General features: G+C 52.7%; 1 protein-coding gene across 5 annotated transcripts in view; it reads left to right on the top strand.

The window, feature by feature from the left end:
* HK1 (hexokinase 1) overlaps nt 1-14322 on the top strand; it is a 68835-nt gene that overhangs the window by 40999 nt on the left and 13514 nt on the right. For all 5 annotated transcript variants that reach the window (XM_036265613.1, XM_036265612.1, XM_036265610.1 and 2 more), the window contains exons 4-11: nt 1678-1797; nt 4627-4722; nt 5283-5382; nt 5491-5674; nt 7330-7485; nt 9976-10209; nt 12321-12625; nt 14019-14167. In XM_036265613.1, the coding sequence (XP_036121506.1) occupies nt 1678-1797; nt 4627-4722; nt 5283-5382; nt 5491-5674; nt 7330-7485; nt 9976-10209; nt 12321-12625; nt 14019-14167 (1344 nt within the window). The remainder of the gene's footprint in view (nt 1-1677; nt 1798-4626; nt 4723-5282; nt 5383-5490; nt 5675-7329; nt 7486-9975; nt 10210-12320; nt 12626-14018; nt 14168-14322) is intronic.

Here is a 14322-nt window from a genome sequence, read left to right on the forward strand (position 1 = left end):
TGCGGATGATGTGGGGTGCACTGATGGACTTAGTAGTGGGCTTATATCTCTCACAAATATAGGTCGCGGGGAGCTTAGCCGGGCGGGCAGGTGGTCACGTGTCTCCTCGGTCGGGGTTGCCGGCTGCAGGCACAGCCTGAGTGCTGGTGACTCAGGGACGGTCTCCTGCATCAGCATCGACAGGGTTTTCTTTACCCTGGCGGAAAAGTCAGACTTTAGAGCTGGGTCAGGGACCGCTGGGGAAAGGTGGAGTGGGGAATAATGACTTCCGGCTCCCTCTCAAGGACACCCTTGCAAGGAAAGCCTTTAGGCAGGCGGCCTTGTCTGGGAGCTGGACCTGCTTCCTGTGACTGTGAGGCGTGACCTTGCCAACGCTGCCTTCTTCTGGGCTTCAAGAAGCTCCATAGTTGTGTCAGTTCCATACACACGGGAAGTCTAGTGCTCTGACAGCCATGTGAAAAAGATGTGGGGGGGAGGTCCCTAGACTGTGGGGTGTAGGGCTAAGGAAACGGGAAGTTCTTAGTTCAACTTAGCTCTCCTCTGGTCAGAACACACATGAAACAGTCTGTTCACTTCTGGGTATATTTTAGAGATAGGGAGGGATTCGATCCAAGAAGATTGCTTTCAAGGCGGTGAGCCTCCTGTCACTGACAGTCTGCACTCAGAGGCTGGGGACGCAGTGCTGGACTCTTTGTAGCCAGTCCTGCGATGCCTATGCACATCCCGGCACTGTTGTGGAGCAGGCAAGCTTAGATTGCAATCCACTAAATAAATGATGGCTTACTCACTCCATAGAATGCTCTGCGGCAGTGAGAGTGAGCGGTCTACAGACACCCAGCAGGTGGATGGTTCTCACGTGTAACTGAGCAAAGGAGGCATTCATAGAGAGCGCACAGTGTCATTCCGTTTCTGGGTGGCAGGCAGGCAAAACTAGGCGAGAAGGTTGGAGTTCAGAGCAGCTGGTGATTGTCCTTGTGCGATTGGGTGGCCACAGCTGCGACTGTAAGGGACAACGTGGGGGGGGGGTCTGTGTGCTGATAGCATTGTGTTTCTTGATCTGGGTGCTGGTGACACAGGTGGGTACAGCTTGTGAGAACCCAGCAAACTCTGCACTTAGGATGGCCACTTTCTTGGCATGCCTGTTGTACTCCAGGAAAGTAAAAATGCAGTAATCTGAAGATTGCCAAGTCACTCAAGTGCTATGGCAGCTCTGGAACTGCCCGTGGAGCGTCTGGGATTTGCAGGTAGAAGTAGGTACAGACAGACATCGGGGGGGAAATGGAGATGGGAATAGTGACTCCTGAGCAGGGGCCAGCCAGCCACCCACCTGGCTGGCCGATGGAGGCTGTTGATATGCAGGGATGAGCTGATTCTCTGTTATTTTTAATTTTTAAAAATACTTAAATTATTAATTACATTTAATATTTTTAAACATTTTTAATATGTTAAATGTCCTCAATACCCTGATAATACATATTAGTGGCTGCTAAGAGGCCAGCTCTAGTTGAAGGTTTGAAATGCTTCCTGGGCCGTGCTGGCCCACAGGGCAGGCTGTGCTGGGGACTTGCCTCCACCACTCACTCGGCGTGGCTTTGCAGGCGGCCCGGGGGCTGTGCTATGTACGATTTCCCTGAATCGCTTTTCTCCCTCCTGACTGTTCTCTCATGCTTCCTCCAGCTTTTCGACCATGTCGCTGAGTGCCTGGGAGACTTCATGGAGAAAAAAAAAATCAAGGACAAGAAACTACCTGTGGGACTCACATTTTCTTTCCCTTGTCGGCAATCCAAAATAGACGAGGTAAGGACATTCTGGGATTACCAGGCTCCACAGAAGCCCCAGAGTGGAAAAGCTAATGAACCCCTTTTCTTGACCACTTTTCCCTTTTGTTTATGGGATAGCCTGCGTGTCTTATATATTTTTTTAGAGACTTTGTAGAAATGAATGTGAGGTGATGATATTCTGTTTATTTTTTTCAATTACTTTAGTTGTGTGTGTAATTTTGGAAATTTTATTTGTGGCCATCAGGTAGAGAGAACCATGTATTAAATTCAATCCTGGTTGGGAAGCCCTCGATCCGTTGCAGGACATGCTGTTTGTTTGCCTGGGAGCCATCCTCATTAGCATGTGTCTCGTTAGGATGCCACCTGGCCTCAGCACCTGCTGGGCACTAGCCCCAGCCCCCAAGAGGCCCTTGCGTCTCCTTTCAGCTCCGGGTGACTACTGCACCCACCTTCTTGTGTGTCAGGTGTTCATTCACTGGTTCAGCAAGGACAGCCGTACACCATAGAGCGCTGCAGCAATACAAACAAGTAGTTGCTACCTTGTTCCTTTTCTACAGAGAGAGACAGAAAAACCGCAGACGCACGTGCGTGCACTCACACACACACACGCAGGACAACCTGTGAATGAAATCATAATAGGAACTCTGATAGTTAGCATTATGAGGGCCCATCGGGTGCGGGGCTCCGTTCTAATGTAGCCTTCACAGTTAACACAGATAATCTTCAAACACCCCCATGAGCAAACTGCTTATGATCCCCACCTCTCAGATGAGGACATTGAGTCTCAGAGGGGTTAGGGACCCGCCCAAGGCCATCCAACCAGGAAGCAGCCGAGCCTATGCTGGTAACGTCTGCTGTTCTGCAGAATAGGCACATTTGGGCACAAATATTCTCCACCTTTCTGGGAAGTATCCCTGTACCTGTGTTTCAGGAGGGTAAGTGCCCTCTCCTGGGCTCTGCTTCATGCCTCTGGGCCCTTACCTCTGTACAGTTTGCAGTCACACAGTGTCAGAGCAAGGGGCCTGAGAGTCCAGGGGGCCAAGCCCCTCCACAAGATCACAGGGCTCATTCATAGCAGATCTAGGACCAGAGTCCCAGGCCCTACATCCCACCCAGTGAACTTCCACCCACTGGACCCTCACCACACACACACATGTTTAAAGGCTTCTGAGATATTGCTGCCTCTTCTTTTCTCTCTCTCTCTCGAATCTGATATTGCTACACCTCCAAGATGTTCAGACACCTCCAGGGTGTCTCCCCAAACCTCTCACAAAACCTGTTGTTGATACTACAAGTCACTTGGCTTTTGAGAACTGAGGCGTGACAGTCACACTCCCTGGGCAGAGGCAGTGTGGGACACCCGTTTCCCACCGGGAGAGGTGGGAAGGAAGCCAATGGGCTTGCTGTTGCTCATTCATTAGCAGCTATTGACCGAATGCCATCCCTGTGCTGGCTGGGCTGTGCCAGGAGAGACTGCGAGCAGACGATCTGACTGCACCCCCAAAGACACAGTCTTCCAGGGAAGGAGGCATTATGGGAGTGGGAGGGAACGTCCTCAAGGCCACGAGATCCTCGCAGGGTGGAGCAGATAAGCCTGGCAGAGGGGCATTGTGGACAGAGAAGGAGCCAAAGGCGGGGGCCCCTCTACAGGCCTGGACCCCTATCTGGGGCGGCTTCCTAGGCTGGACTGCGCTACCTGACAGAAAACGAGTGGCTCACCAGCTCCAGTTAACCCACCGGGGGGCCTGTGCCCACTCAAGGCTGCCTTACTCCACAGATGAGCAAAGTGTCCCTCCAAGGAGTTAGGGGAACTGCCCACAGGAAGTGAGCAGAACTGGGGGAAGAGGACCCAGTCTTCTGATTTCCAGCCCCATGTTCCTTCTATAAGACTGTTCTTGGAGTCCATTTCTGGGTGGGGGTGGGGTTGAGGGGAGGAAAACGGGTTTGGGAAAGCCTGGTTCAGCTGCGGGCTGCTGCCGAGCGAAGAACCACAAATGATCCCCAGTACTTGCCCTTCCGCCCACCCTGCAGGTGTGTGGCGTTCACAGTGAGTGGGGGAGTCCGTGTCACACACCCCCACCCCCACCCGGCTGACGGGCCTGACGACCCAGCCACGTCACCCACAGTGCTTTTCTCCATTCCGGGAGGAACAAATAGAACAATTTTTTTCTTCTCTAGGATTCTCGATTTAAAAACATACAAAGGCAAAATGTAAAACAATTGAAATAATATAAAGAGGTAAAGCAAAAAGTAAAATTCCTACCCTTCCACATTCCCAAGTGAATAACCACTGGATGTCTCTCCTTCTTGAGGTTTCTCCATTAATACACGGAAATGGGTCATATCGGAGAAATAGTGGAGCCGCTGCTTTCAAATGGTTAAGTCCCAAAGTTGGGAAAGAGACATAAATCATATGCATAGAGTCCATGTTTCCTGAAATCTCCAGGACCTGCCTCTTCTAGGCTCATTAGCCAAGATTAATTGTAGCATTTTCTCTTCTCAGTTTGGCTCTTTCTTTCCTTGGGGCTATTATGGCAGCGAGGTTTATGTTCAAATCCAAGTAGTCACTGAATTTCCCTCGTTGACGTCCAGTTAGGGTTGCACCTGCGTGACAGTACTGCAGGGCTGCGGTGCTGTCCCGTGGCCGCCACCAGAGAAATCCATCCCAGATGGATGACCAGGAAGTGGGACAGTCTGGTCCTGTCTCCAGTGTGATCTGGAGCCAGCCACTGGGTCCCGCTGGGCCTCTGCTTGGCCCCTGTCCTCGAGCAGCCTCCCCGAGGGCTGGGGGTTCTGGAGGCCTCCCAGCCTTCATCCAGTCTCACCCGTCTGCTCTCCTTTGCAGGGCATTCTGATCACCTGGACAAAGCGATTTAAAGCCAGCGGAGTGGAGGGAGCGGATGTGGTGAAGCTGCTCGACAAAGCCATCAAAAAGCGCGGGGTAACCTCTCTCTGGGCCACGTGGAGCTGGACGGGTGGGGAGAAGGCTGTTCTAAACCAGACCGAGGCCTGTGGAGGGCAGGGAGAGGCCAGGAGTGCACGGCCTGAGGCAGCACGTGCGAGGTCTTGAGGCCCAGGCCAGTGAGACAGTGTGAGGGTGCCCAGCCCAGAAGGTTGGGGGGGTTGGAAACAGAGCTCTCTGAGGTGCTGCTGAAGCAGCCAGGCCGTGGGGCTGGGTGGCTGCCTCTGACAGAGGAGGGCTGGCCTGTATGGGGGCCGGGGCGGTCAGGCAGTCAGCACATGGGTGTAGTGGGGTGATTTGCAGAGCGCTGTGGCTCTGTGTATGAAATCCACTCTGAAAAGAATCTAAGCCAGGTAATCGAGGGGGCTGTGCAGTTTCGGTAACTGAATCACTGCTCTGGCCCCGTTCGTGTGAGTGCCGGTGATGAAAGCAGCACCACCTCCAGGGGCGACAGCGGTTATGGAAACCACCTCTCTTCAAGGTTGTGATCTCTGCTTCCACGTGGGCGTGGATGGTGATGCCCTGTTACCTGTCCCCAGGATTATGATGCCAACATCGTGGCTGTGGTGAATGACACGGTGGGGACCATGATGACTTGTGGCTATGACGACCAGCAGTGTGAAGTCGGCCTCATCATCGGTAATTTCCACCCACCTCGTCCATCCCTCTAACCAGTGTCTCCAGAAGGCGCTGCCTCCTCCCTGAGACTTCGTGTGGTCACGGCTCTTGATCTTGTCTCTCTCTAAGGCACCGGCACCAACGCCTGCTACATGGAGGAGCTGAGGCACATCGACCTGGTGGAAGGTGACGAGGGCAGGATGTGCATCAACACCGAGTGGGGGGCCTTCGGGGACGACGGGGCGCTGGAAGACATCCGCACTGAATTCGACCGGGAGATAGACCGGGGGTCTCTCAACCCGGGCAAGCAGCTGTGAGTGCCACCCACCTTGCCTTACTAGTCATCTATATGACTTGGGGGACACCTAACACGAGGTTTGGAATGGGGGGTGGAAGGGCCAGAAAGCATGGTGCTCATGAAGGGAAAGTCCACTGGATCTGCATCATCTGTCTCCTCTGGAGAGACACTGCTGTGGAGCTGCAGCCCGGCTCCTGCAAGCCCTGAGGTTCGGCCCAGGGTTGCACGGGGACCGGTCCAATAGGTACTGGGGGTGGCAGCCAGGCAGGTAGGACTCAGAAAGGCTCTCTCCTGCTAGGGATCCTCAACACAGCTGTGGCTGGGATGATCCTGTCTGAGCCTGTCTGGGCCTGTCAGGAGCAGGAATGATGAGAACTGTGTTTCTCTGAGCCCATGTTGACGGATGAGGGAGCCAGGTGCTCAGGTCAGTAGCATCCTTGGCTGCGGGCCTGCCCCTGAGTGGAGCAGATTGTTTTGCTGTGTCACAGCCAGCTCTGGGTGTGCCAGTGGGGTTCCCTCGGAGCACAGGCCAGCGCCCGGATGTGGACCTGCCTTGATCTGTCCTGCTGGGGGCTTTCTTCCTGGTCCCTGGTCAGCCGGCCTCAGGCCTGAGTCTGGCTCGGGTGTGGCACTGAGGCCCCGGTTGGGCAGCCTCCCCTGCAGCACTGGGCTCGAAATGGCTGCTGCAGCTGCAGAGTTCACGCCTCACACCACCCCTCCCAGGGGAGGCGGGGGAGGGTTCACTCTGCGATCGGCCTGTGGCTGCGCGTGGCCGGAGCAGTGAGAGGAGCCGATTGGCTACTCAGAGCCCTGCCCTGGAGGTGAGGTTAGTGGAGGAGAAGTGGGACCCTCCAAGCAAATTCTCCTTGGTCCTTTTATTTTTTTTTTAAATTTTTTTTTTAATCCTCACCCGAGGACATTTTTGCATTTTTTGTTCAGACAGAGCAGGAGGGAGAGAGAGGAAGAGAGAGAGAGAGAAACATCGATGTGAAGGGACACATCGAGTGGCTGCCACCCGCACGACCAACCAGGACTGGGGACAAACTGCAACCGAGGTACGTGCCCTTAGCGGGAACCGAACCCGGGTCTCGCTGTACCGCAGGCCGACGCTCCAACCGCTGAGCCAAACCGGCCAGGGCCTCCTTGGTCCTTTTAGCTAGAAGGGGAGAATGTGAATGCCAGGGAGGTGAGCAATGACAGGTCCTGGGAATGGCTGCATTGCAGCGCCGTGCCCTCCTCAGCCTTCTCTCTGAGGAGACTTGGCCCTCGGCGCTGGGACATGGAGAGAATGCTTCCTGGCCACCTCCTTCCTGCAGGCCGGGGCCATCTCCCTGAGGCAGTGATGGGGAGGAAAGCCCTTTAGAAAGGACAGCGTGAAGTTTTGTGAGCAAGTACCAGGCCTCCGCCATCTGCAGGCAGCCTTCCCTCCCTGCTCCGGGGGTGCTCTCCTCGTGCTGCCCACCTGGGGATAGGTGTGGGGTCTGGATGATCCCCAAGGATGGTCCCCTTGTCGTTTAATCACACACATGCGTGGTCGTGCCTGCTGGCGAGGCCGTGAGCCCCTGAGGGATGAGGCCTCGTCTCCTGTGCCTGTCCCACTCCTCACGAGGTCCCCAGTGGTGGGTACGTAGGGAGGGCCTGACACGTGACCGGGTGCTTTTCTCCTGCAGGTTTGAGAAGATGGTCAGTGGCATGTACCTGGGGGAGCTGGTTCGATTGATCCTGGTCAAGATGGCCAAGGAGGGCCTTTTATTTGAAGGGCGGATCACCCCAGAGCTCCTGACCAAAGGGAAGTTTAACACCAGTGATGTGTCAGCCATTGAAAAGTAGGTGCCACCTCTTGGGGCTTTATGGCAGGAAAGGGGGCAGAGGAGTGACAGGTCTCTTGCTACTGCTTGAGTCCTGGTTGAGTGGGATTCTCCCTCGAGAGCGCCAGGGCTTCCTCTCTCTGTCCATCCCGGGCTGGTCTCCCTGCTGGTCCCTGGTGTCAGCTCATTAAAGAATGTTCTGGTGAGCGGCATATGCTTCATGGATGACTTAGGTACAGAAGCAGCCTCTTGTCTCTCGTTCTGCCCCTCTTCTCTCCCTTCCGCCCAGGGCCTGGGTTTGGAATTCCTCCTTGGGCTATCAGGACCTTCTCCAGTCTGCTCAGGGAACCCTAGTGACTCAAGATGATTAGGTGTTCCCTGAAGAAAGGGTTCTGTGGCCAGTAGGGTTGGGAAATACTGCACGTTTCTCCTCCCTTTAGAGATTTTACAGTATCATTAGCATATTGAAGAAAACCCAGTTCACTTTGGTGAACAGCCAGAAGAGGTATTCCCTGGCACATGTTTGAGAAACATTGGTTAACATATGAGATAGGGCAGACAAACTCCGGACAGAGTCCAGCCAGCAACCTGTCTGCTACCTTTTGGCCTCAACATAAGAAACCCAGGCTTCTCTGCCGAGACTGTCGCAGGCCTTCACCCTGTGGGGAGAAGGTGAACTCGGCCGGCGGCGGTCTGGCGCAGTCAGGTGCCCCTGCGTCTAAAGGACTCCGTCCTGTGGCTGGCTTCCCTGTGCCACCAGGTTCAAGTCCTGGTCCGGGAGACTCCATGTAGCCACGGGGGGCCACTTGCTTAAAAGTTAGGGGCAACTTGGTGTGAGAAATACCCTTTCATCTCCGCACAAAGTGGTCATTCCCACTGCCCCTGCCGAGGCCCTGGAAATGCAGAGAGAGCCAGTGGCTTCGTAGCGGCTCCGGGAGAAGGTGTCCCTGTCACGTACCAGCTGGCTTGGTGGTTAGAGGAGGCTGGTGGGAGTGGCAAGTTTATCTGGACCTGCTGGTCTGTCACGTGATGTACTGGGCTTTGTCCTGGGATCATGCTCCTTCGGGGTGATTGGTGCAGAGCTACAGTAAGCCGGGAGCGTGGGACCGAGTTTCCGTCTCCTCAAGCCTCCTGGTCGCTGGGTGGGAGGGGCAGGAGGCTCATGGCTTGTCTTCAGAGCCGTGACGAACTCAGGACATGTCTCTGATGTTGGCTCTTTGGTGACCAAGAAAAAAACCCATCTGAACTCCAGCTCATGAAAGCATGTATACTGTAATAAAGGCAAAAATGCCTATTAAAAACATTCTGCCAGGGCAGATGTTAGAAGAAACGTTCTCTTTAAAATCAGGAGCTAGATAGTATCACACGTTTTTGTTCAGTTTGCCCTGGGGTCTTAGCTAGTGTTTAAAAGAATGAGAAAAAGAAAAAGAAATTACAGGGATAAGAATGAGAAAAAAGAAAGAGGAGATGAAAGTGTTATTATTTGCAGATGGTAATTATCTGCATGTAATACTGAAACATATCTAGAAAAGTGAATAGGATAACAGGAGAGGTTAGGAAAATGTCTGGAGAGAAGATACAAACGTCAATTATATGTCTTTATATTGGCAATAATGAAAATTGGTATATATGTTTAAAATAAATCTTTTATTTTAGAATATTTTTAGATTTACAGAAAGATTACAAGGATACTACAGAGTGGTCCCACAATCCCTCCTGCAGTTTTCCCCTTTGGTAACATCTTACTTTACTATATGGTACATTAGAGGGAAAAAAAGAGCCCAGCCAGTGTGGCTCAGTGGATTGAGTGTCGTCCCAGGGACTGAGAGGTCCTGGTTCGATTCTGGGTCAGGGCACGTACCCGGGTTGCGGGCTCGATCCCCAGTAGGGGGCGTGCAGGAGGCAGCTGATTGATGCATCTCTCTCACATCGATGCTTCTCTCTCTCTCTAAAAAAGAAATCAATAAAAAAAAGTACTTAAAAAAAAAGAAAAAAAGAGAATATGTATATATATTTTAAAAGCTACCATCTATAATAGTAAGACACCACTATAATAGTAACAAAACTACAAAGTACCTTGGAATGAATTCAACAATAGGCAGGCAAAGTGTGAATGCAGAAAATTAAAATTTGACCTGGAGACATCAAGGAAGAAAGATGTCAGCATCCAGGAGCATCCACGGCCTGGAGCGCCGGAGATTGCCCTGGGCCTCCTGAGCACAGAGCCCCGTGGATGCAGCTGTCTTCCCACCGGTTCAGAGGCCGAGGTCTCGCCTCACTTCTTTCCATGTGCATGAAGTAACCCAGCATAGTGCCGTTTTTCACAGTGCTGCCTGGTATTTCTTACCGAAGACAACCCTTCACATGCTCTTTTCCGGTGTTTGACTGTCTTCATGCTATGCTGTGCACACATGGGGGATGGGGTTACCTTTCCAAGACCTTCGCCTCTGTGCTTGGCCCTGCCTGACGAGGTTCTTAACTCACAAGTGCTGGCCTCTAACTTCACAGGAATAAGGAAGGCATCTACAATGCCAAAGAAATCCTGACCCGCCTGGGAGTGGAGCCCTCTGATGTCGACTGTATTTCGGTCCAGCATGTGTGCACCATTGTCTCATTCCGCTCGGCCAACCTGGTGGCTGCGACGCTGGGCGCCATCCTGAATCGCCTCCGAGATAACAAGGGCCTCCCCAGGCTGCGGACCACGGTTGGTGTCGACGGGTCTCTTTACAAGACGCACCCACAGTGAGTCTGCCCTTTGCTGTGATTGGCACTCAGTACCCGTCGGGGCTCAGGACCTGCTCCAGAGGTCAGGCTTTTGCACCCAGTGAAAGTTGTTTTTGGCAGACAAGACAATACGTAGTTCTGGGCAGAAAGGTCAGAGTTGCCCACTTGGAGTACGCGGCCCTCAGCCGTTTCTCGCTGGTGTTGCTTCTGCGCTGCAGTGTCCTCTCCTCATTTCTAAGTCTTGTTAGAGATTTCCGTAGCTGCCAGGAATGCTGGGCGGGATGTGTCTGCATCTCCAGTTCTCCTGCCTGCCCTCATCAGGGACCTTAATCTTCTCCGTAGCTTGGGTCGTAGGTGCAGAGCCCACATTCCTGATTTAGAGGCTCCTGTGAAAGTCCCCTCTGACGTTACCTTTTTATTTTTAATTTTTTTTCCTTTATTGATTTTAGAAAGAGAGGAAGGGATAGGGAGAGAGAGAAAGAAACATTGATGAGAGAGAACATTGATTGGCCGCCTCCTGCATGCCCCGCACTGGGGATCGGGCCCACAACCTGGGCATGTGCCCTGACTGGGAATCGAACCAGTGACCTCTTGGTGCATGGGTCAATGCTCAACCACTGAGCCATACCGGCCGGGCTGACATTACCTTTTTAAATGGGCACCTTGTTGACACTTTGCATCTGAGAGCCAGAGAGAGGGGTAAGTTGTAAGCAGTCCCCACTGATGATGAGGGCCTCATCCCCATGCTGCCTTCTTGTCCTTTGGACGCCTTGGCTCCCAAAGCCTCCTGTGGCCACGAAGAACATGGCTTTGCCCTTGTAAAAGGCGAAGGTGAATTCTAAGTATTTGTAGTGAGTTTGAACAGTGACTACTTATGACATGACTTTCGTACGGGGTGCAGATGTTTTCCCACTGGGTACGTTCTGCGCCTATAAGTGGTCCAGCAGGCGGATGCTGCTCCTCACACCCAGTCCAGTGACCACTGGGCGAACGTTGACTTAACTGAAGTAGTTTTGTGTTGCTGAGGGGTAGGCTTTGAGCAAGTTAGATATCATTATCTGTTAGGGTCATCATTTTATTTTTCTGTAATTTTCAAGTCTATAAATTCTTGACAATGAAACTAGCTGTCTTTGGTGGGGGGAGAGAATTTCTTGGTACATTTTGAGACAAGAAACCTTAGAGATTTGCACTATCACATTTAAAAAAATATTTTTAACTGTGGTAAAAACACATAATACAAAATTTACTGTCTTACTCATTTCTGAGCGTGCAGTTCGGTAGTAGTAGGTACATTCATGCCGTTGAGCAGCAGTTACCACCGGCCACCTCCGGAACTCTTCATCCACAACATCATGTGTAAAAATAACTTTGGCTAAGTGTTTCTTATTTCAGAAATAACATGTATTTGGTATAGAAACCGGAGGTAATTTAAAAAATTACATATTGAATAGAGTCATTTTTAATCCCACCCCCTGGAGTTGACCACTGTTAATATTTGGGGGTTCCGGTTTCCCCGTCTCCTTTGGCAGGCAGCCTTCCATACTTACGAGAGACCACAGACTCTGAGGAGGTTCTGTGTCTCCGTGAGTCCCGTCCTAAAGCCCCCTTCTAGCCTCTGAAATATGACCAGACTCGGTAGCAGGGGGAAGGGCCAAGTGACAGCAAAGGCCAGAGTGATTATGAGGCCCTTCTCCTCAGTGCGGTTACTAATCTAAGCACAGGTACTGCCACCCTCGGGGACGCCGAGGCTCGCCGGGCCGGAGTCCCCGGGTGGAAGTGGTGGGGTCCCTCCCGTCGTCTCCTCACCTGGCTCCCCAGCTCTGGGCCTCGAGCACTGTGCTCTCTTATCTCGTTGCCGTGGTGGAGGACGATGTCCTTTTGGACCCTGAATTTCCATACTTGATACTCATGTAATAGTGAGAATCCTCCCTTTTCATGCATGACTGTGGGCGATCTTGTTTTTCTCAGTCACTTGTCTGCATTTGTGAACGTTTCTACAGTAGCTGTGTATGGCTGTGTGATGAGAAAAGCAGGTGTAGAAAATGGAATTAAAGTGTGAGAAAAGACAGATAGGGGGTCAGGGAGCTCCTGGCAGATGGCTCAGCCCCGCTGCCCCCCGCCCCCCGCAGGTTTTCCCGACGTTTCCACAAGACTCTGAGGCGCTTGGTGCCCGACTCCGATGTGCGCTTCCTGCTGTCGGAGAGTGGCAGCGGCAAGGGGGCGGCCATGGTGACGGCCGTGGCCTACCGCCTGGCCGAGCAGCACCGGCAGATAGAGGAGACCCTGGCCCACTTCCACCTCACCAAGGAGATGCTGCTGGAGGTGAAGAAGAGGATGCAGACCGAGATGGAGCTGGGGCTGAAGAAGAATACACATGATCAGGCGGTAGTCAAGATGCTGCCCTCCTTCGTCCGGAGCACCCCAGACGGGACGGGTGAGGGCCTCCGTCGGGGGCCGATGTGCCCCTCCTGCTTCTCATACCAGTGACCGAGTCCCAGTGGGGCAGCGGAGGTCGGCTTCTCCAGTGGATGTATTTACACTGGGGTTGCATGATCTGAGCAAGAGCTAGAAACTCACTCAAACTCTTCCATTTTTACCACTGACTCGCCCATGGGTGACTCAGGGCAGTTGACTTGCCCTGGTCGGGCCTCCTGTGCAGGTGCCATCTCTAAAGCCACAGCCCTGCTAGGAATTATAAAATGTTCTTAAAAGAATGAAGCTAGGCAAACCCCGCACACTGAGATGTTATAGTTGCTCTCACACGCGGTAAACTGGCAGAAGGAGAAGCACCCATGCACCCCTCCTAAGTCCTGACAGGGCTGCCTGAGGCAGACGGGCCTCGGGATGCTCACACCCAGGCAGATTGGAAAACAGAGGTCAGCCCTTAATGCTCACCTTGCTGGTCGTCATCGGAGCTGACCGCTAGGGGGACTCTAAAGGGCTTCTCAGGTGGGTCCTTGGAGTAATGCATGTTTGCGACATGAATGTGTCCTACATGTAAGTTACTTCATATTATTGTATTATAAACCACCCCAAACTTAGTGACCATTTACTATTGCTTATGAGTCTGTGGGTCAGCAATTTATTATTGCACACCTGGGCCAGGCTTGGCTGGTCTTTGCTGGACTCATTTTGCTGCAATCACTGATGGGTCAGAAGAGGGGCCCCCCTCACAGTTGGTTAGTGTCTGCTGGGGTGCAGGAGATCCTGGTCATGGGTCTCATCCTCCAGCGGACCACTGGGCTCGTTCACCTGGTAGCAGCAGGGTCCACAAGGGAGAGGGAAGACTTCAAAGTCTCCTGGAGGCCTAAGCTGGGATGGGCTCAGCTTTGCTTCTGTCGTATCTGTTGGCCAAAGGAAGTCATAGGCTGGGCCAAATCCAAGGGGAGGAGAAATAGACTCCACCTTTTGATGGGAAGAACTGCCAAGTCATTTTGCAAAGAAGCACGTGGACAGGGAAGGGAATGACTGCGGCCATGTTTGCAAACACTCTTCACACTGACATATATTATTATTTTCTGTATGAGGGTCCCTATAATCAGGTTGTTGTTGCCCAGCTCTTTAGTAACCCTGGTGAAGTTTGCTTATTGCAAGTGGTTCATCCGTAGGGCCCTTTGTCCTAGTGTGGCTCAAAGGTTGTGGGGGTCGGCAAGTCAGTAGTGCCCACCCCTCTCTGAGCCTGAGCTGTGTGCTGGAGGAGAGACCTATAGCTTCTCTCTTCATGTAATAGGAGGGTGTCCCCCTTGAAAGTCTGTAGTCTTAGGGTCACTGGCTGCCATGAGGCACTTGTCTGTTTTCGACATTCTTTATATTCTTGACTACCACAGAGCACGGGGACTTCTTGGCCCTGGATCTCGGCGGAACGAATTTCCGTGTCCTGCTGGTGAAAATCCGTAGTGGGAAAAAGAGAACAGTGGAAATGCACAACAAGATCTACGCCATCCCCATCGAAATCATGCAGGGCACTGGGGAAGAGGTGAGACAGTCTGCTTTTATGCCACTGAAGCACGTGTGTCGCTCACATGGCAGTGGCAGCCCCCAGCACCTGCCACGTGATGCCCGCAGCCGTGCAGTCATGTCCGTGTGGCCTGAAAGCATCAGGTGCTTCAGCTGTGCTGGACTTGGGATGCT

The sequence above is a fragment of the Molossus molossus genome, unplaced genomic scaffold, assembly GCF_014108415.1.
Source record: "Molossus molossus isolate mMolMol1 unplaced genomic scaffold, mMolMol1.p scaffold_m16_p_17, whole genome shotgun sequence".
Taxonomy (NCBI): Eukaryota; Metazoa; Chordata; class Mammalia; order Chiroptera; family Molossidae; genus Molossus; species Molossus molossus.